General features: G+C 36.3%; 1 protein-coding gene across 2 annotated transcripts in view; it reads right to left on the reverse strand.

Annotated features, from left to right (window-relative positions):
* The window catches only part of LOC148028925 (uncharacterized), a 145,054-nt gene extending 132,789 nt beyond the window's left edge, over nt 1-12,265 (reverse strand). Inside the window, exons 1-2 of one of the 2 annotated variants that reach the window (XM_087687695.1) lie at nt 12,019-12,265; nt 11,056-11,544 (exon numbers count right to left, since the gene is read on the reverse strand). In XM_087687695.1, coding sequence (XP_087543821.1) covers nt 11,264-11,544; nt 12,019-12,202 — 465 coding nt within the window. In that variant the 5' untranslated portion in view covers nt 12,203-12,265 and the 3' untranslated portion in view covers nt 11,056-11,263. Of the gene's footprint in view, nt 1-11,055; nt 11,545-12,018 lie in introns of those variants that run through there. The other variant, XM_087687696.1, reaches the window with a different exon arrangement.
* Between the last annotated feature and the right edge of the window lie 8,788 nt (nt 12,266-21,053).

The following is a 21,053-nucleotide window of genomic DNA, read 5'->3' on the forward strand; positions in this document are numbered from 1 at the left end:
CTCTCTCTCTCATATATGCACCAATAGTGCAAGACATGGAAGGCATTTTGTTCTAATAACTAAGACAAAAATGTCATGGTATTGGATTTGCAATACTATTTTCTCTTGCTTGTGGATAACTAAAGCAAGGCTTAGGATATATATGAGCAAGCATAAAGGAGTGTCTCTAACTTACTAGCATGTGTAGCCCAACCCAAACTCATGCAAGCTCTCTTGATAAATGCATGCCTTGGCATATGTTGTTGACATTGGCACCTTTAAATTTCAACAAGTAACCCAATGACTCATTGTTGGTATATTATTATAAATAAGGACTCTTTAAAAATAATCCTAATTATTATCCCAAATAAATATTTGTAAAATAGACTATATCTCTGTAATAGTTTATATCTTTGACTCAACAAACAAAATTTTGTCGATGTTGATTACTCAATCTTAAGAGATATTTAGTTTTGTCTCTATCAATCATGGGATGCTTTCATGGTTTTTTTTTCGAGATTTTTAAAAATAAAACTCAAATTTAATAGGAATATGAAAGGTCACTAGATTATGTAAAAGTAGAGTGAACTGTTTATTTTGATTTGTAAATCCACTTGCCTTTTTTTTATAAGTTTTGAATTTTATTAAAGGACATAGTTTCATGTGCATGTGGGAGCTATGCATGTGTATATGTAGAATTAAAGTCATAGACTCTTACTTAATAATATGCATTTTATATATATATATATATATATGTATGTATATATATATATATATGTATATATATATATATGTATATATATATATGTATATATATATATATATATGTATATGTATATGTATATATGTATATGTATATATATATATATATGTATATGTATATGTATATATGTATATGTATATATATATATATATATGTATATGTATATGTATATATGTATATGTATATATATATGTATATGTATATGTATATATATATATATATATATATATGTATATGTATATATATATATATATATATGTATATGTATATATATATATATATATATATATATGTATATGTATATATATATATATATATGTATATGTATATATATATATATATATATATATGATTGCCTCTAAAAGGCAATCATGCCTCTCTCTATACAAATATTCTTTTTGAATTGTGCAGGTAGACTCCTCAGTAGACACAAATTGTGTTTGGGGTTCAACTCCCCTTGAGTTTATCTTTACTTTTTCTTTTGTAGGTTTAATATGTGTAGCCACTAATGTATAGTTACAAATGAACACTTGTGACTTTTGAAGATGATATCATTAATATGTTTCTAAACTTAGTAATAAGAACTTCAAATCTTATGATCCTTTCCTAAACTTGATAAGGACTTCAAATTTTATGCGTCTTTTGAACCCATGAATGTAAGTTCAAGAAATGTTAAGATCTACAACTTAAACTTGGTATAAAATATTTAAAATCACTCAAGCCTTTAAACCTAGCACGTAAGTTTAGAGAATACTAAGTTCCACAATCTAAACTTCATATCAAATGTTAAGAAAATAATAGTTAAGGAAACACTAGTACTTTTTTTAATCAAATTATATATTAGAATGTTTTCCATGTGTAGGAGAGAATGTCAAGTTGTTTTATTTTCAAAAATATTAATTATCTATACCAAAACACCTATCCCATAAAATATTTGTAATGCATCAGAACACATCTATCCAATATAAGTCATGCTATATATATATATCACAATGGCACATTGTGAGATGTTGGCTTACAATATAATCAAATTGTTATGCTCATGAGGGTGTATATTGCACAAAGTAAAATCAGTCATAATCTCAAATGGTGGTTTGCCATAAAATGACCCAAATGTTCTTTCGATCCTTACATAAATGTGTACTTAGTATGCATAATCTCTCCTACACTATTTTCAATACCCATGTCTTTTTTTTAAAAAGAAATACATTAAGGTTGTGTTTAAATAAGGTAAAAAGTAATATGTGCAAGCTTATAGGATCCAAAAGTTAGCAATAAGAATGAGCCAGGTTATCATCAAAGAGGCATATTTCTACTTAAGTATGCCAAAAGGTGGATCGATGCATATATAGCTTTTATGGGATACATTAAAGCATTTTGGGTTTTTAAGGGAGTAACAAGGAGAGCGCTTTGGGCTAGAGTGGGGCCCATTAGCATTAGATGAACACACAAACTAGTAGCGGTAACTTGTATCTCGAATGGTGGTAAGAACTCAATTGAGCTCCTCAACTTTGATCCGAGTAGCTTCTTTCTCTATTTCCTAGAGTCGAAGTGGCTCGTGGAAGTTACTATATGTATATCCTCTACACCATGTTCATTCAATGCCTATTTATAAATATCCTTATCTGTGATTTTTTTCCTTGAATAAAACATAACCCTTTTCTATTCAAACTGTAAATAACCCCTTTGTATTACACCCTTTTATATGTAAAAATCTATAAAAATTGTATTTTAAAAATACCTTATTTTGAACCCACGTGATGCACACACATATTCATGAGTAACTTATCTGAGCGAAGTGGGGTGGTATGTTTTCCTTGTTCTTATTGCACTTGGTCCTCGGCTCAGATCATGTGTTGAGAAATAACAAATGATGTATGCTCTAGGAAGAGATGTCTTGAATCCCATATGCATAGTGAGGAGAGTGGAGAAGCTGAAAAGCTATAAAGACATATACTTGGTTCACTTTTCATGTAATGCTATTTGTACTTTGTACTTCATTGTGTGTCTCTATCATGGTCAACTCAAGATTGTGTTTATGAGTCCAAGTCTACATCTTGTAACCTAATTCACTTGAGCAATAGTTTGTCTTCTTGTTTATTTCACTATGAGTCTAGTTACCGACTTCCATCCTCCATAGTCAATGTTGTGCTCTAGATCCATATTTTCTCACATGGTATCAGAGCCCATTCGGGCATGGCACTACTCCTCCAGCTTCATTTCACTCTTATCTAGCTCAACTTGAGCTCAGACCAACTCAGGAAAAGTTTGGAACCCCAATTCCTACTCTTTCTTCTCACTGCCCTGCTTGGCAACCATAGCCAGACTGCACCTACCTTTAGTTGAGCACTTAGATCTCATCATATAGGCTATTTTAGCTCTTGCTTTCTTCATCAAAGTTACTTTTCAACCTAAGGCACTCCCTGCTATCACATCAGACAACAACATTATGCCCTACAGAACGCAGCATTGTGCATTTATTGAAAATGGTGCAGTTTAGAATACTACAATAGTTCGTACGACTGTGTGCGCAATATGAGGTGCAATCCAAGCGGCCATCATAGAGCAATTGAAGCCTAGTACCTAAGCTATTTTCTCATCAAAAAAACTCTGAAAATGATGGTGTATACAACTCATATAGAGTGAAAAACCAGGCCCCTTGTCCTAGAACCCTAACTGGCAACCATAGCTAAAGCTTGGAAACTTGATTTTTTTTCAATGTTCCTCCTCACTTAAGCCTTTGCCAATCAAACCCACTCACATTCTAGCAATATTTCCTCTCCAAGCCAATAAGAAAAAGCTTCAAGAAGAAGATTAAGCATCAATGCCCAACATTGAGCTCCAAGATAGTATCTCCTTGATACTCATGTAGTGTTGTTAAACACTAATCATCATGTGTCTCTTGACACATTGAGATACAAATTCTTTGCTGGTTATTTGAAGCTGATTGTTGCTAGTAAAAAATGGCAGAGCTTGAGCGAATATCAAAGTTTAATGGGGAAGGCTTTCATGCTTGGATGGAGAAGACCATGTACCACCTTATGTGGAAAGATTTGTAGACTTGTTTGAAGATGAAGAAGAAGATGCAGATGACAAGAAAGAAGATGTTGTAGAACCTGGGATCTATCAAAGGATTTATTACACCACATCTCTAGCATCAGGGATGCAAAGAAGGCATGGGAAGAACTTAACAAGATCTTTGGTACACAAGCACATAACTCAAATGTAAAATTACTTATGCAGTTTTATAAGTTGGATGTAAAAGATAGTTCATCTATGACTGTACACATCAATAAGTTCAAGAGCCTTAAAACTCAGCTAGAAATTCTTAAAAAGAACATTGATCAGGACGAGGCAATAGCATTGCTACTTGCTAGTGTTAATCATGAACCGTATGAGAACCTTGTTTCAACACTAAGCAATGTTCCCAGTCTCTCACTCAAAGACATTGAGCACTCACTGCTTGATGGAGAAAGCAAATTTAAAAGCAAAGATGTAAAAGAGACTAGCTCAAGGAAAAATCTCTTATACACCAAAGGAGCTATTGGACCCAAGGGAAGAGGTCAAGGATTCAACACTGACAACAAAAGTCGGATGACATGTCATTATTGTGGTAAGATTGGCCATATTGCCATTGAATGTTTCCACAAGAAAAGAGCACAACACATGCAGAATGACCACCACCAAAACCAATTCATGAATGAAGAAGAAGAAGAAGAAGATGCTTCCGCTACCATCAACAACTTTGAAAAATTGTTCTAAGGAATTTGTTCCCATAATGGATTTGCTTTGTAAAAACCATTGCCAAAGATATATAGTCTCAAGCTTTAACTTGACTAGGCTGCCTATGAGCTAGTCTTCCAGGCCATGTTATCATGTAGGGGGGGCAAAAGCCAGTAACTATAGAGACTCATCATTTGAGAGGGGGTATTGAGAAACAACAAATGATGTATGCTCTATGAAGAGATGTCTTGAATCCCATATGCATAGCGAGGAGAGTGGAGAAGTTAAAAAGCTATAAAGACATGTACTCGGTTCACTTTTCATGCAATGATATTTGTACTTTGTACTTCATTCTGTGTCTCTGTCATGGTCAGCTCAAGATTGTGTTTATGAGTCCAAACCTACATCTTGGAACCTAATTCACTTGAGCAATAGTTTGTCTTATTGTCTATGTCACAATGAGTCTAGTTACTGACTTCCATCCTCCATAATCAGTGCTATGCTCTAGATCCATATTTTCTCATAATAAGTGCCATAGTGGTTGATCGAGACTTGCAAAATAAAATCCTATTTTAAGCTAATGAAAAAGATTTGAAATCGCTTTTAAAGATTGAGTCATTGCAGTGACATCACATGGCCCATAGGAAATGGGCTCTTATGAAGGCCCAAAATATCATAGGTAGTCCATTGGATTCATCGAGAAGGATTTCCTTCCGTGTGAATGTTTTTGGGTGAAAGGCTTTGATAATGTCCTACATGAATTGGTGGATTTCCTTGTTATACCTGTACTAAATGAACAAGTGAAAAATAATTTGTAATTCTACCTTACATATGGGCATTTCATATATGCCTTGCCAATCTTAAGATCCAATTCTACCTCTCAATCCCCATATGTCTCGAGCAAGGTTTAAACTTCACATTTGCAAAATTCACGAAAGATAATTTACTTTAGCCTAAAAATATTGCTATTACAAAGAAGAGAGAAAGTATAAGAAAATAGACAATTTACCACTTGCACTGTTGAAAAGTGATTAATTTATTATAGTTATACTATATCTAGCTAGTTTTTATGTATAAAATTAATATACTTGTAATTTAGAAAGGTTAATTGTTCATCAAATAGGTCTATTCATCAAGAAGATTAAATTTTACTATTAAAAATTTAATTATAATATAAGATTGCAATTTACTATAAAACAATATTAACTATATAGGAAAAATGATAGATTTATTAGTTATATATACGATTCTTTTGAGTTTTATGTAGTAAACATTTTTTGTGATAGTTTTGCTAGTTACAACAAAAAAATAGGAGAAATTTGCTAGTTTTGGTTAATTTTACTACAGAGCAAGTGGTTTAGAGTTCCTTATGAGACAAAAGGGGAAGCAAGCCGGGATGACATCCAAGATGGGGGATTGCCTAAGGTGATGTCTAGCATCGACATGATGAAGCTAGCCTTCATCTTCATCACCACCTTCCTGCTGATTTGAGCCAACCATATTAAACACCTCCGCTTGTACTATAATTGCATTGCTTACGCATTCTTCAAGTATAAACACATTTAGGTTTGATATAGTTGCTCAAACAATACCACGGCCAGAAGTTGTGAGTGGGTGGGGGGATGTAAGGGCTTTGTAGCTATACCATCGTGTTATCACTAGAAATTCCTATATAGGGAGTAGTAGTGACTCTGAGCCCTACTTGGTTTCCACTCTACGTGTGATTCCCTATACCCAATGGTGAACCCTCTTATATGCGATGTCACAAGGGTGTAGTCCTAGGATGTGCCTATGTTGTACCGTTTCTTTGATTGAATAATACAATAGTATACCTTACTCTCACATATTGTGTTACATTTCTGTGTTGTGTTGAGTGAGTGATGAGTGCAGGTGCATCGCACGGTATCAGAGCAACTCTTGCTCCCTAGAGTGGAGTACTCACGGAAGCAGGAGAGAAGATCCAATGCCCTAAAGAGAACAAGCTGAAACAACCCACATTGTGTCACCCCACGTCACGAAGACCCATGTTGTGTCGACCTCGGTGTGATACCTCGACACAGCAATCTCGACACCATCCACCATCTAAAGACGTGACGCGGCTTCCCTGTGGCATAACCACCACCCAAAGGTGAAATGCAACTTCCCCGCGTTGACAACCCCCACCGACCACATGGAGGATGATAGAGAGAATGTACCCATCCCAACAATGGAAGAGAAAAAAAGAGTAGAGGGCAAGAATAGAGAGTAGCCCAAGAGGAGAAGGTAGCCGAATTGGAGAGGCAGTTGGAGGGCATCTTAGGCATGCTAGAGTTAATTTGGAGGAACATGCAGATGAAGGAAGAGAAAGAGGAAAGGAGAAGAAAATTAGAAGTAGAGTAGGACTATAGAGAATGGGTGCTACAACAACAAGAAGAGGAGAAAAGGCTAAAAATACAAGAGGAGATGGATAGATTAGGAAGAGAGGAGACTTCTAGGAGGGCACAAGATACAAGAAAAGACAAGGAGAAGATAGAAGCCGTAAGTAAGAAGAAGGACACGAAACACAGCCATAGGACAATGATAGCGAATTGCATGGATTTTTATTTGGAATGTAAGAATAGGCTAGAAGAGACATAGAGAGGCATGAGCCAACCAGCTTAGTCGAGGCCATAAGAATGGCTTAAAAACTAGTGGACTTGGAAGGTAGGAGGACAACCCAGGGGAACCAAAACAGATTCAACATCAACCTCAACAACAATTAATGGACCTCGCGACTCAATGCTCCTAGAGGCTCCTTCATGGAGACATGGAGCCAAACCTCTAGCATAACATTAGCCATGTCACAATCCGCATTAGTACCAAGAGGAGCAGTTTTGATAGAAGGGAAGACAACCACTATAAGTCAACTACAAGTGCGTCATATGGTGCCACTAGGTCAAACACATCATGGTGGAGACCCCCAGGTCCAACCAGGGGATCAGATGTTTCAAATGCAGGGGACCACACTATCAAAATAGATGCCCCATGGAAGACATTGCTTCATCAAGTGGGTCGAGTGTGAATGCCACTATGGAGGAGAGGAATTGCAACCCCCACACATCCACGAAATCCCAAGCGGAAGTGATGAAAGCATAGATCACCCAAGAGTGGGGACAATAAGTACGCGACCCTAATGCATGGTAGCCGGCAATCCACCACCTATACATCAAAGATAAAGTGAGAAAAGGGAATCAAGCTATTATATAGGACACAGGGGCCACTCACAACTTTATCACACCAAAGTGCACATCCAAACATGGATTGAAATTTTCAAAGGTCTCGAAAGGATTAATAGTAACATTCGCACAAGGAGAGGCCAAAGAAGTGAAACAGGTCTTTGCAGTACAAGTAGAAGCCGCAAAATGAAAAGCAAAGCTCAACTTCTTAATAATCCCCATGGATGATTTTGAAGTTATCCTAGGCTTGCAATTCTATGATAAATATGTCATTTCAATGTTTGGAAAGGGAGTTAATGACATGATGCTAGATATGCAAGGAGAATGTGTAAGAGTACCCTATGAAAGAATGCAGTTGCCAGGAAGGACACCAATCAAAGTGTAAATGAAGGAGAACAAGACTAGAGCTTCTTTCCAAAGAGTGAAGTCAAGCCGAAACTAACCAAAACTGCCAACCCAAGTAACACCATGTCAAGTGAACCCTATTAGGCCATGCATCATGACATGCAGTGCCAAACAACTGGATAAATCAGTTAAGTAAGGAGACATGGTCTACCTATGTATGATTCGACCCATTGAACAAGAGATCACCAAGAAGCCCAAACCCCAAACCAACAACAAAGAAGTGATAGAAATACTTGAGGAATTCAACGATGTAATGCCAGTATAGCTATCCAAGGGCTTACTACCCACAAGGGATGTGAATCACAAAATCAAACTCATTCCAGGACCTACCCCACCGGTCAGAGCCCCTTATCGCATGAATCACACAAAACTCATGGAATTGAAGAAGCAACTGCATGAATTAGAATAACAAGGTTTCATCTGCCCTAGTAAATCCCCCTTTGGTGCCCCAATGTTGTTTGTTAAGAAGAAGGATGGAGGACTTAGACTATGTGTAGATTATAGGACCCTTAATAAAATCACCATCAAAAACAAATATCCCATGACCCTAGTGGAGGACCTCTTAGATAGGCTATTGAGAGCCAAGTTCTTTAGCCACATAGACCTAAGGTCAAGCTACCACCAGATTCACATAGTAGAAGAAGATATCTCAAAAAAAGCTTTCTGCATATCCGATATGGTAGCTTTGAATGGTTAGTCTTAAGATTCAAACTAATCAATGGCCAAGTACATTTTGTGGCCTGATGGATGGAGTCTTTAGACTTGAGATAGATGTCTTTGTCATTATCTAAATTGATGATCTACTAGTCTATAGCAAAACCCTAGAAGAACATAAGCAGCACTTACGCTTAGTCTTTGAGAAGTTGTGGCAACATGATAAGCTATATGTTAAACCAAAAAACTGTGAGTTTGCAATAAAAGAGTTAGATATAGGCTTCATTGTAGGAGCAAGGGAAGTGTGGGAGTTCCTTGGCTTCACAACATTTTGCAAAAGGTTCATCAAGGATTACAACCTCATCACTGCACCCTATCCCACCTCGCAAAAGAAGATAACACTTTTACATGGGATAGCAAGCAACAAAATGCTTTTGAATGGATGAAAAAATGCACGAGTCAAAACCCCTATCTTGAAAGTACCTAACTTCACCAAACCCTTTGAGATCTCCACAAATGCATCCGACTATGGCATTGGGGGTGTACTAGTGTAGGAAGGCCGCCCCATAGCTTATGAATCCAAAAAGTTCACAAATGCTGAAACTATGTGGAGCACACATGAGAAGGAAATGCTCACAGTCATCCACTGCCTCAGAAAATGGAAGCATTCTATTTAGGACAAACACACAGTAGTCTTCACCGACAACATCTCCCTCAAATACTTCCAATCCCAACCCAAGCTATCGGCCAAACAAGCTCTTTGGCTAGACATCACTTGAAATTGATTATTATGTAGCATGAAGTTAAAAATGTAATATATGCATACATGTGCACATCAAATTTTTCTCTAACCTTACAATCATCAACTTCTTCTTGAGTAGAATGAGGGAAAGAGACAAACTCATGCCATCATGCACCAATTGCCAAAAAGGTAACAATTGAATAGCTACCATGCCAAGGCAAAGAGAGGTTAATCAATCCAAAATGGATGAGAAGAAGAGAGATCATGATTAGTCCAAAAAGGACAAGAAGAAGAGAGTCTTAGTCTAAGCCTTAGGCATAAATCTTAGCAAAGTCTATATAACAAACCCTTAGGAGAGGCATAATGGTTTATCCTTCATGCATGCACACACACACACACACACAAAGAATTAAAGGAGAAAATGAGACAATCAGAGGAGAAAAAAAATTAAGGAGAATTGGAGAGATAGAGATAAGAGAAGACAAAATGCAATAAGGATGTTATTTTCCCTCTCTCCCATCCATCAACTTCAGCTACTCTTACTCTTCATTAGATCTTGGAATGAAGCATAAGGGAGAAATAAATAAGAACAAGAAATGAGAGCTATGTCAAAATGAGAGAGGGAGAAATGAAGCATGACAAGAGAAGATAAAGGGGAAAGGGAATTGCAACCACCCTCAATTACCCATCTCCTCAAATCACTTGAGGAACCTTCTTCTTTTCCTTTCTTGGATTATGATTTTCAAATTTGCATACATTTAGCTAAGGTCTTAGAGACCATTTAATTTTGAGATAGGAAAAAAGGTGTTGACCTTGCTTTTGCTTTCAAACATCTTAAAATATGAGTCTCTAAACTACACATGGATTTACATTCCTTTATAGACTATTTTTGACAAGCATTACATTTGCAATGGATCATTGTACAAAAGATGTTTTTGTGATGAGCGCATTTTGGTGCCTTTATTTACACACATTTTCAAGTTATCATTTCTCATGTACTAAAATGTGAAGCATCTTGCTAAACAAATTAGAGAAAAATCATTAGCTCTTGCAAAATGTATTTATCTTTATCGGATTCTTTGGTCTTTACATTCTTCATTGCTCCTATTTGCATTGAAGGAGGAAATCAATATTGAACACACAAAAGAAAAACTAAACAACTAAGTTGTAAACTTAGGTTACTAGCACACCAAATAAAACCGCATCATGATATACAAAAGATAGGTTTCTCCAACAATTTGGCACCCAAAAACAACATCAGACTCAACATAGGAAAGAATCAATAATTGCACTTTCGAGTTCTCCCATATGGCATTTCTTTCAAAAGGAAAAGGAACAAGACAAGTATTATCATGGGGAGGGAAAAGTATAAGAAAATTCATCAAATCAAAAATTGATTAGAATTATGTGCGTATTGAAGCGTAGCCTTAGTGAAAGAAGGTGTGAGTTAAGGATAGAAGTAGATGTCCATATGAACAATGGTTGTGAAAGGGGTGATGGATACTATAGAAAAGGTGCAAATAAGTATCCTAATGCTATGTTGCAAATTGCATACTATGGTATTATTTATAATACAATTTCATGTAAGCTACAAATTTCTTATTAACAAAACATGTATTATGATTTCTTATAAGGAGGAAAACACTAGGGTGCTACAATAAGCTTCAAAGGTACATAAATATGCATATAGATTTGCATGGTATGCAAGCTTGCATAGATTCTCACAAGGAATTGCATTTATTGTTTTCACCACACACACTTGACAATATATTTGACCAACCCGTAACTTTGTGGTGTTCCTGATCACTTTGATGAGAGATGCTCCTCAAGTGCAAAACCAAAAATGGACATCTCCTCCTTAATAAAATCATGGAATTCATCCTCTCTAACCTCATCAAATTCGAAAGTCCATTTCTTTAAGCATGTATTTGGCTTAGGCCCAGGTCCCAACTTCATTGAGTATATCAAGGTAGCATTCTCATGTTTTCCAAGATGCCCTCCTTCAAAAATTCTAGCCTTGAAGTAATAATCCTTGTGATCAATCTCTTCCCATACAGCCTTGATGTAGTCAAAGTGAGGAAAAACTGCAACAAAAGGAAGCTGATGTTAGGTGATCAATCCCATGAAGAATTGTTAACAAAAGTAGAACCTAACGGTTGATTAAATTGACTAGAAAGATCAATGAACCCACAATGTGTAGATAGAGAGAGAGAGAGAGAGAGAGAGAGAAGCATTACCATGTAATGTTGATTGGGTTCTAAATGACCTCTACGTGGCCATGGAGGGCTACATGTTGAAATTGGTAATGGTGGGAAGATAAAATATTACCAATCTTACTAAAGAAGGGCTTGCCAATATTTAGAGGAGTGTTGGTGAACATGGGGAAGATGAAAGATATTAAACCTTACTGAAGAAGGGCCAACTCCTATTCTTAGCAAAGGAAGTGTTGAGAAAGATTAACAAGAATACGACTCATTAGCAAAGTCAGTGTTAATCCATATTATAGGAGGGGGAGGGGGAGGGGGAGGGGGAGGGGGAGGGGGATGAATAAATAGTACATGCGGGGTTGTACTGGATGAGGAAGACGCCGCCGGGGGCGAGAGGGGGCCCGTCGAGGTACTCGACGGAGAGGTAGTGCTGGGGCGCCACCCTGGGCAGCGTCACCTGGAAGTTCTTCATCCACGTCCTCCACACCACCTCCGGCGACAGCTTCACAACCACCTCATGATCCACCACCTTCATGATGACGACGATCGACTCACTCACACACTCTCTCTCTCTCTCTCTCTCTCTCTCTCTCTCTCTCTCTGTCTGTGTGTGTCTCTGTGGATCTCCCGGCTTGATCACCCGGCCTCCCTTAAAACTTTATGGGAAATTCTTACATTGAAGTAATCATAACAACTTTATGGGATCAAAGAGTGATAACAACCACATCGTTTCATGGTGATAACAAATAGAAGGAATGAAATTAAAATATCATTTTAAGCCCCTCAAATAAAGTGTGCCGCTGCTAGCTATAAGTCAATCCCTTAGAATTTTTTAAGTTAGAGATTTTTCCACAAAGCTTACATCATGAAATAGGGAACTAGAAATGCTTGGCTACACATCTTCTAAGGAAACAGTGACTTTCATGGGTATTCCATTCATTAGGGGAGATTTGAACTCAAAAATGGGCCTTCTAATGCATGCCATGTCATAATATTCCCTAAAAAAGGGAAACACTATAAAATTTTGCAAAGCTCCAAAATTGTCAAACTTTGAGGATGTAGATTCTCCTCATCAAGGTCTTTCCGGTGATATATGGGTTGATAGGTTTTGGAAGTGGGACAATGAAGTTATACCAAAGATTTCCTTTGGCCTAAGGAATATCATGCTACCATGCCCCTCCTTTTTTAGGGAATATTATGACATAGCATTCCTTAGAAGTCCTAATTTTTTGTTCAAATCTCCCCTAATGTGAGTGGAGTGAGCTCATGGTAAGCAACTCAATGCAAGTTTAGCTATTTACTTGAGGCTTCATCTGACAATAAGTAGTTGCAATGATAGCAGTGGAAAACGTAAAAGGGACAACAAACAACCAAAGTACAAAATGAGAGCACTATCACACGCAATCAAACCCAAATACCAAAGAGAATACTCCAATTACAATCCAATTACCAACTCAAGGTAGTGGGCAAGTGGAAGCTCTTAGACAATCCATAGTGGAGACCTTAGCTATAAAGTTTATCAACCTCTAAGGGTTCCCTTCAATCCATGAATCGTCTCCACACCTCCTTGAACATACTCTCAATATTGTTGGGCCTTTAACACACGCACACTTTTACAGCCTTCTTAGTCTTCCCATCCTCTTCCAAAACTTCCACTTCTTCAGCTCTATCTCCACATGTTCCTACTACTCCATAAATGATACTTGCTCTATTGCCTTCTCAAAAAAACATATTAGCCATCACTACTACAAAGTCCAACAACAATTGCGGACACCTCCACACCTCAACCACCTTTGGCTTCTCTTTGCTACTATCACCCACACTTAGCTTGCTGCCAACAAGTACACCCTCTCCTTGACTTCTCAACCACCCACTACCATTTAATTTGTTTCTCCACCAACACTCCACCAACTTGACACTTCTCACCACACATAGCATGGCCCACCAACTCCCCCTCGTGTCTAATTAACATTGTACTTTTATAGGCTCACTTGGTGTTTTAAAGCATTAAGTGCTTTGTTTTTACTCCTCCTAAATAGGCTAGCATTTGCCCTGCCAAAAGAGTAGTGAGAAAACTACCGACATGTCTAAAAAAGGGTCCAATTACCTCCTCCCACATCACAAAAAGGAACTACCTTTTGTATTTTCATCCTTAATAAGTTGTTTAACTTTTGAAGCTATAATCTTGTATAAAGCATAGGCTTTGTTCATATGCATAAAAAACCCAAGGCGTAACACCTTAGTCCTCATGGCATTTTGGTTCTCTTTTGGAGAAACTACACCTTACAAATAACATATCCACACTAAAGGCCTTAGCTACAAATCTTTGATTACTATAGAACCCTATACACAAGCCAATCGTACCTTTTGATTGTCAAAGCCAAGTCCATGATGATACCCCTTCCCTTGGACTCAAGTTATCTACCCTCAAACCCTTGAGTCACGCATCTAGATGAGGACCTAAATCTCAAGTTGTGATTATCATGATGTGAGGTGAAAATTTTGGCAACCAACAAGGAAATCCCCAATACATTATCTTAAAAGACCAATCTTCATCTCACTTATAGTATCGTCTCATGATTCTACTCAACTTAGGACACAAGATTGGTTTGTTCCTTTCTTTTGTGACTACTCAAGGCATCATTATTTCATCCCTAGATCCTTGAAGATCCTTAGAAAAATGCCTCATATTGGTAGTTTATCAATATTCGTCCAATTTCCTACCAAGGTTTGAAGACTCAAATGAAACAATGACAATGTACAATATGCATTTAAGCTTTGTGTTATGCATTATACTTAGAGCATTCATATGTGAAACTCTATATAGCACTTGTATTTGTAAAACACCTTATACATTTGAAGAGTATATTGACCCTTTATATGCATTCTCCATAGAAGGTATAATATAAGAGATGTGCCATCCTTGGTATCTAAGTGAATGAAAAAATACAAATGATTCAAGCCTACATATTGGTTCAAAATTTTTGAGAGTATTTTATGTTCATGTTTCTAAAAATATATGTATATTTCCAAGAATGCTACTATTGCCAAAATCCTATGCTAATATGCCATGTGATATGTGTGTATCTCATCCTTTTCTAATCATTAGCATTGCGAAAGCATAATCATGTCACTATGCTAGATGGAAAACTTTATATATCTTAATTGCAATGGAATGTTGTGGTATAGCCCTTATTAGTCCTTAGAGGAATTCTTAGGTTGACCAAAACCCTTCCTTCCATGCACAACAATATTTAGTCCCCCTTTTAGAAATACTAGGCTTAGTTGAGTATGATATATCTACTTCTACTTCTCAAGGGAAGCATTGGTAGTAGTCTAACTCCTATCTAAGAAGGGTCACTTTGCAGCCCACCAAAGTTGAGAGCATCTAACACACCACTTATCCCATAGAGAGTGTCAGTTGCTTCCATGGCCTCAAGGACTAGTACTCTACCACATCCTTACCCTAAAACAAATTTAGCTTGAGTTCTATCTTATGAAAGGTGGTATTGCTCTAGTCATTCTTCCTAAAATTCCTTTTTTATTAGAAATTTTTGGGCTCAACAAGAGCTAAAAAATGCATGGATAGACACTCTTATTCTTTCAAGAGCTTGAATAACACATGGCTCCACTATCTATCACCAAGTTGGTGCATACTCTACCTCAAAACCATCTCAAAAGTTCCTTTCTCATTCCTCAAAAACACAAAAAAACAAAGAGATGAAGAGGATGTTGTGGATTGATCTACTTGCATTCCCATGATGTAGTGTGAGATGCATGAGAGGCTCATTGATGATATCAATGTAACTCCTCAAGCTACCATGTCTTTATTCAAATATGCACCACCCTTGCTCAAATGTTGATAATGGAAGATGGAGAAGAACAAGAAGAAGAAGAGGATGGAGAAGAGTGTATCCCAATCAATCCTTGACTCACTTAACCTCTTACCCTTCAAGCTATATAGGCAAGAGGGAAAGAAGAGATGGAAGCAAGGAGTGAATATTGAGCTTCACCCTTACCAGTCACTCTCTCAACCACACACACACAAACACACACACACACACACACACACACACACACACACTCTCTCTCTCTCTCTCTCTCTCTCTCTCTCTCTCTCTCTCTCTCTCTCTCTCTCTCTCTCTCTCTCTCTCTCTCTCTCTCTCTCTCTCTCTCTCTCTCTCTCTCTCTCTCTCTCAAGTGATGAAAGCAACAAGCAAGTACATAATAAAATGGAAGACTGGAAGATTCAAATGTTGTATAGATGGCAAGGAGCTCTTTATTCATTTTTACAAATTATAGAGATTAGGGTTAGAGTTTTAATTTTAAGTTGGACACCCTTATGCTTCTCCATTTATGACTATTTATTCTCATTTTGACATTCCACTTTGGGTACTGTGGACACAATGTGGGAAAAAGAAAATAGAGTTACCTCCAACATCCACATCTGTCACATGTCTTCTAATGCAACCTTAGGTGTTTTTACAATTTGCATAGGAGTAAGCCTGGCTCTCAATTTGTTTCTATATAACTATAAAACTCTATATTTACAAGGGAATAATTACATACTCATCTTATGAATATATGGTGCCTAAAATTATCTGCTAAAGTTCTCAAAAGCTATAGCTCATTTCAAAACTTCATTCTTGCATGTAAATTTGTTTTTCTACTCTTGGACTATCACAATGCTTGATGTAGAAGCTCTTATATTTTCCATTTCAATAAATAGCTTTCTAAGTTAGGTTAACATTCTCCTCTTCCTAGACAAGTGTCAATACTTTTGCACTTCCAGTTCGTCAAAGATAGTATACTTGGATTTGAACCATGACTTGAGTTAGAAAGTTCTAATAGAAATATAGGGTGTTTCTAATGGTGAGGATTGGCATTTCCATTGATGAGAAATATATTTTGCCTTGCTCTTGGATGGCATTTGAGTGGTTCATTGATTGTCAAGTTCCTTGGGGAGTGATATCTGAGGCTAGTCAAGAGATACTATTGCTAGAATCCCAACTATTTAGCCAACCAAAAGAGATAATTAAAATGGAAATAATATGAAAAGCTACGATTGAGGAAGAGTAATTAGAGCCTATGTAAACTATATGATAGCGCATCAAAATGAGGAGTATACCCTGTGCGAAGAAGTCAAACAAGTAACCATTCATATAATTTTTGAGAACAATGGAGTCAACTAATAATGCTCTATCATCTAGATGCTAGCAACTAATATGGATAAGTGTTTGATATCCTCTTTGTTTGTGGAAGTACTCATTCATTTCTAACTCCAAATTTGTGGAAGTAGTCATTCTTTTGTGGCTCCAAATATAGTTACGAGGTTGCATCTAGATTCCAAGTCTATGTGAAAAAAGATTGTAGAGCTAGGTAATGGAAAATAAATAATCTCTACTAAAACCATAAGGAATGTTCAATTTGATTTAGATAGGGAGAAAACAAAAACTTAATTGTGATTTCTACCACTAGGATGTTATGAATGCATATTGGGCATGGATTAGCTCAAGGGCAATAAAGTTCAAATCCAATGTTCCAAAGGGGAAGTTATCTTCCATGACTTGGAAGGCAACACTATGAAGACACAAGGACAACTTGAAAGGAAAAGGTTCCATCTAGGCAAAGCTAACCAACTTCAGAATGAACTACGGAAGCGATAAATGAATTTACTTGATTAGGTTGAATAAATTTGAAAAGCCCAAGGAAGGCACATTACCCTATTGGATCAATGACTTTTAATATGAAGAGTTGGCATGCCCACCTCCAAATAGAGAAGTCAACCATGAGATGGAATCCATTCTAGGACTTCTCCATGAGCGAATACCAAAACCCATGATTAAAAAACCTTGAACCAAAGCCATTAATGAACACAAGAAACAATTAAGGCAACTAATTGAGCAAGAGTTCATCCTCCTAAGTAATTTACCTTGGGAGCCTCTTGTCCTAATCTAAAAGAAGAATTATGGATCCCTTAAGTTCTTTATCAAATTAAGAGGACTAAACTACGTGATAGTCATGAACAAGTATCCTATGTCCAAAATTGATGAACTTGTAGATCACTTCATGGTGACAAAGACTTCTCAAAGATAGACCTAAGATTAGGGTAGTACCAAATCTAAATAAAGGAGCAATATATTTCAAAGACCACTTTTAGTACTTGATATGGTCATTTTGAGTTCTTAATCTTGTCATTTGGATTAGTCAATCAATGCCCCAACAACATTTAAAAGATTGATGTATGATATCATCATCCCTATCTATGATGACTTTGTGCTAGTATCATAGGAAGGTCAGTCATAAATATATATATGTATCATATGGGTTCAACCTAAGGGATTTTTAAATGCCATTTTTACATAGTTTTTACAGAAGAGTCCCATATAAAAGGGTTACTTACAAATTGAATAGAAAAGGGTTATGTTTTATTAATGAAAAATTCACAGATAATGATATTTATAAATAGGCCTTAAATGCACATGATATAGAGGGTATACATATAGTGAATTACCCAAGGCTGGTATTCTTTGATGATGTGTTGGTATTCTTCAAATCCTAGAAAAATCATGAGGTTCGTCTTATAACTATTGTGTTCCAAACCCTTTTCCAAAACTAGTCTTATTCCAAGATGATTAGCAATGTGTATTCTATAGGACTAAATCAAATACTTGGGGTACATTATCTCTATTGGAGGAAGATCACTTAACTCTACAAAGGTCAAATACATTATAGTTTGGCTAGTTCCCAAGAGAGTCAAGGAAGTCCATGGATTTCAAGGACTAATGGGATGATATCAAATCTTTATCAATGATTATTCTCTTATATTAAAACCTCTCACTAACTTTTTGAAGAAAAATAGTTATATTTTATGGCTAGTGAGACTACCTAACTTCAATCAAGAATTTGAAGTGGGACCATAAGAGTCTTTCGTGGATCTTTATCTAGTAGATCCAAATAGCAAATAGAGAAGATGGATTAATATAGTACAAGAGTGCATTGATAGGATTGTCTCAAGATGGATTCCTCAAGTCAAAAAGCATTCCTTAATAGGACTGCCGAGGTGTGGAATTTGAGAACCATATCCACTTGAGACAACCCTATCAATGCATGTACATTAAGAACTTCCCCATGAAAAAGAGCATGAGCTACCTATTATGAGACAATTAGTCCAAGGTAGGATCACAAAACAACATAAAGTACCTTAGCATTCCAATTACCTTAGCAAGTTTCTGACTTCTTCCAATCCAATTGCAATGCCAAGTCTTTTTCTAATAGAGCATATAAATGCACAAAAACCATAAGAGCAATGGTAAGAAAGAATGGGGATAAAGGCATATAGCAATAAAAGACATATAAAACCCTTACAATCATCAGTCTAATTACCCTCATAATTTCTTACTTCTTCCAATCTAATAGATATGATAAGTCTCTTCCAAGCAAGTACGCATATGTATAAAAAAGATCAAGAATAGTAGTAAGTAAGAAAAAAAGAGAAAGGCCTATAGTAGTAAAAAACTTCTAAAATTCCTTAGAGTCAACAATCCAATTGCCTCCATAACTTTCTTGCTTCTTCCAATCAAATTGAGATGGCAAGCCTCTTCCACAATAGAGCATGTAAATAAATAAAAACGGCAACATTAATAGTAAGTAACAAAGAAAAACAATATAAAGTCTTGAGGAAAATACATCAAAATAATGATTTTCAAAACCCTTAAGAATTTATTTAAATGAAAATGATATACATCAAGCTTCATTCAATGGCGGGAATGTGATATCTCAATACTCTTCCAATGGCATGAACAAACACATCGAAAGAGAAGTGTCAAGAGGAGAAAGAGAATGAAGAAGGGAAACCTCTAACAAAAACAACAAAAGAATACATAGAGGAGAGAAACGAAAAAATATAGAAAATTTCCAATCCAACATCTAGATGTCATAATTAAATGTATTAGGAAATGGGATGTCATTTTTGAGGTCTTAGTCAAAATTCTTAGGAACAAATTATTAAATATGAGATTAAAGGAAAGAGAGAGATTCCACTATTATTTAATGCTAAATATACCTAAAAATAGAGAAAAATAAGAAATTAAACAGGGTGTCCTTCTTCTCTTACTTAATCTAGTTAGGATGTGATTAAGAATCAATAAAAAATCTTATAGGATTCTTTTGGCCTCCAAATTGGCAATAATGCAACATTGGTGGAAACTAGGATATTACCAAATCATTAGTTGATTCAACAAGTTTCACAATTCCTTAAGGAAGTTGATCATGTTGAAGAATATTTGTATACAGAGCAAAGCTTCTATTGGCCTATAATAGTCATAAGATTTTGGATGACCTTTACTAGTTGGTGGCAAAATTTAGTCATGTTGTGCCAGTTTGCTAATTGGAGCAGCTTAAGGAAGCATGAAGACTCAACCACAAGTTGAAATCTGATTTAGAGTGATTGAATTGTTCCCTTTTAATTATGAGTAGATCAATGCTCTTGTCATGTAGCATAATCCTCAGTGGAGAAACCACTATTCAAAGAAAGAGCATGTCAAATCTATATCAGCATCCTCAAAACTTCCTCAACTCTCTCAGTCTTCCACACTTCTGAAACCTAATGTAACACATGATAAGATATAAAATTTATTTGCCATATGCCCTTTAGAACCTAGAGGAACTCTCAACTACATAATCTCATCTTAATGCCTTCTTGTAATCTTTAGGTTGCAGATGAGAGAGGAAGACTAGACAAGGAGAGAGAAAGAAAAAAGAGAGAGAGATGGCTAACAATCTTGAAAGGATAGGTGAGAAACTTGAGAAGATCAAAGAAAAAAGTTATATTATTTAATTGGTGCATGTACAAGTCTTACTCACACCTTTTATACTCTGATCAATGTGACACTAAGTATTTATTCCAATATGCCCTTAATTGAGTTCCTCATATTCTGGTACCACTAATAATAAAGGGAAATTGAGAGGAGAGAGAAAGAGAAGAGAGAAAGAATTGAGAAGGAAAGAGAAAGATAGGAAGAAGATAGAGAGATAGCTAGTAGCCATGAAAGGAGAGTGAAAGGACATGTGAGAAGCTTGACAAGGTAAAAGGAAAAAGTTTTGTTATTTAAATGGTTCTTGTAGAAGTGTTCTTTACACATTTTATACTCAGGTCAATGTGATGCTAAGTATTAATTCAAATATATCAATTCCTTAGACTTTGGTTTTATAGGTAAGATATCAATATCCTCTAGAAACACATAATTACTAGCCTCCTCCTCATCTAGTAATACAAATAACTAAACCTTGTGTGTATGTCATTATTTGGTGTGATTGGAGCAAAGAATTAAACATATGTGTGATCATTGTTGAGGATGCATGCATCAAACACATAGAATAACAAT

The sequence above is a fragment of the Lygodium microphyllum genome, chromosome 11 (genome assembly GCF_053477565.2).
Source record: "Lygodium microphyllum isolate KBCC chromosome 11, Lygodium_microphyllum_v1.1.10, whole genome shotgun sequence".
Lineage (NCBI taxonomy): Eukaryota > Viridiplantae > Streptophyta > Polypodiopsida > Schizaeales > Lygodiaceae > Lygodium > Lygodium microphyllum.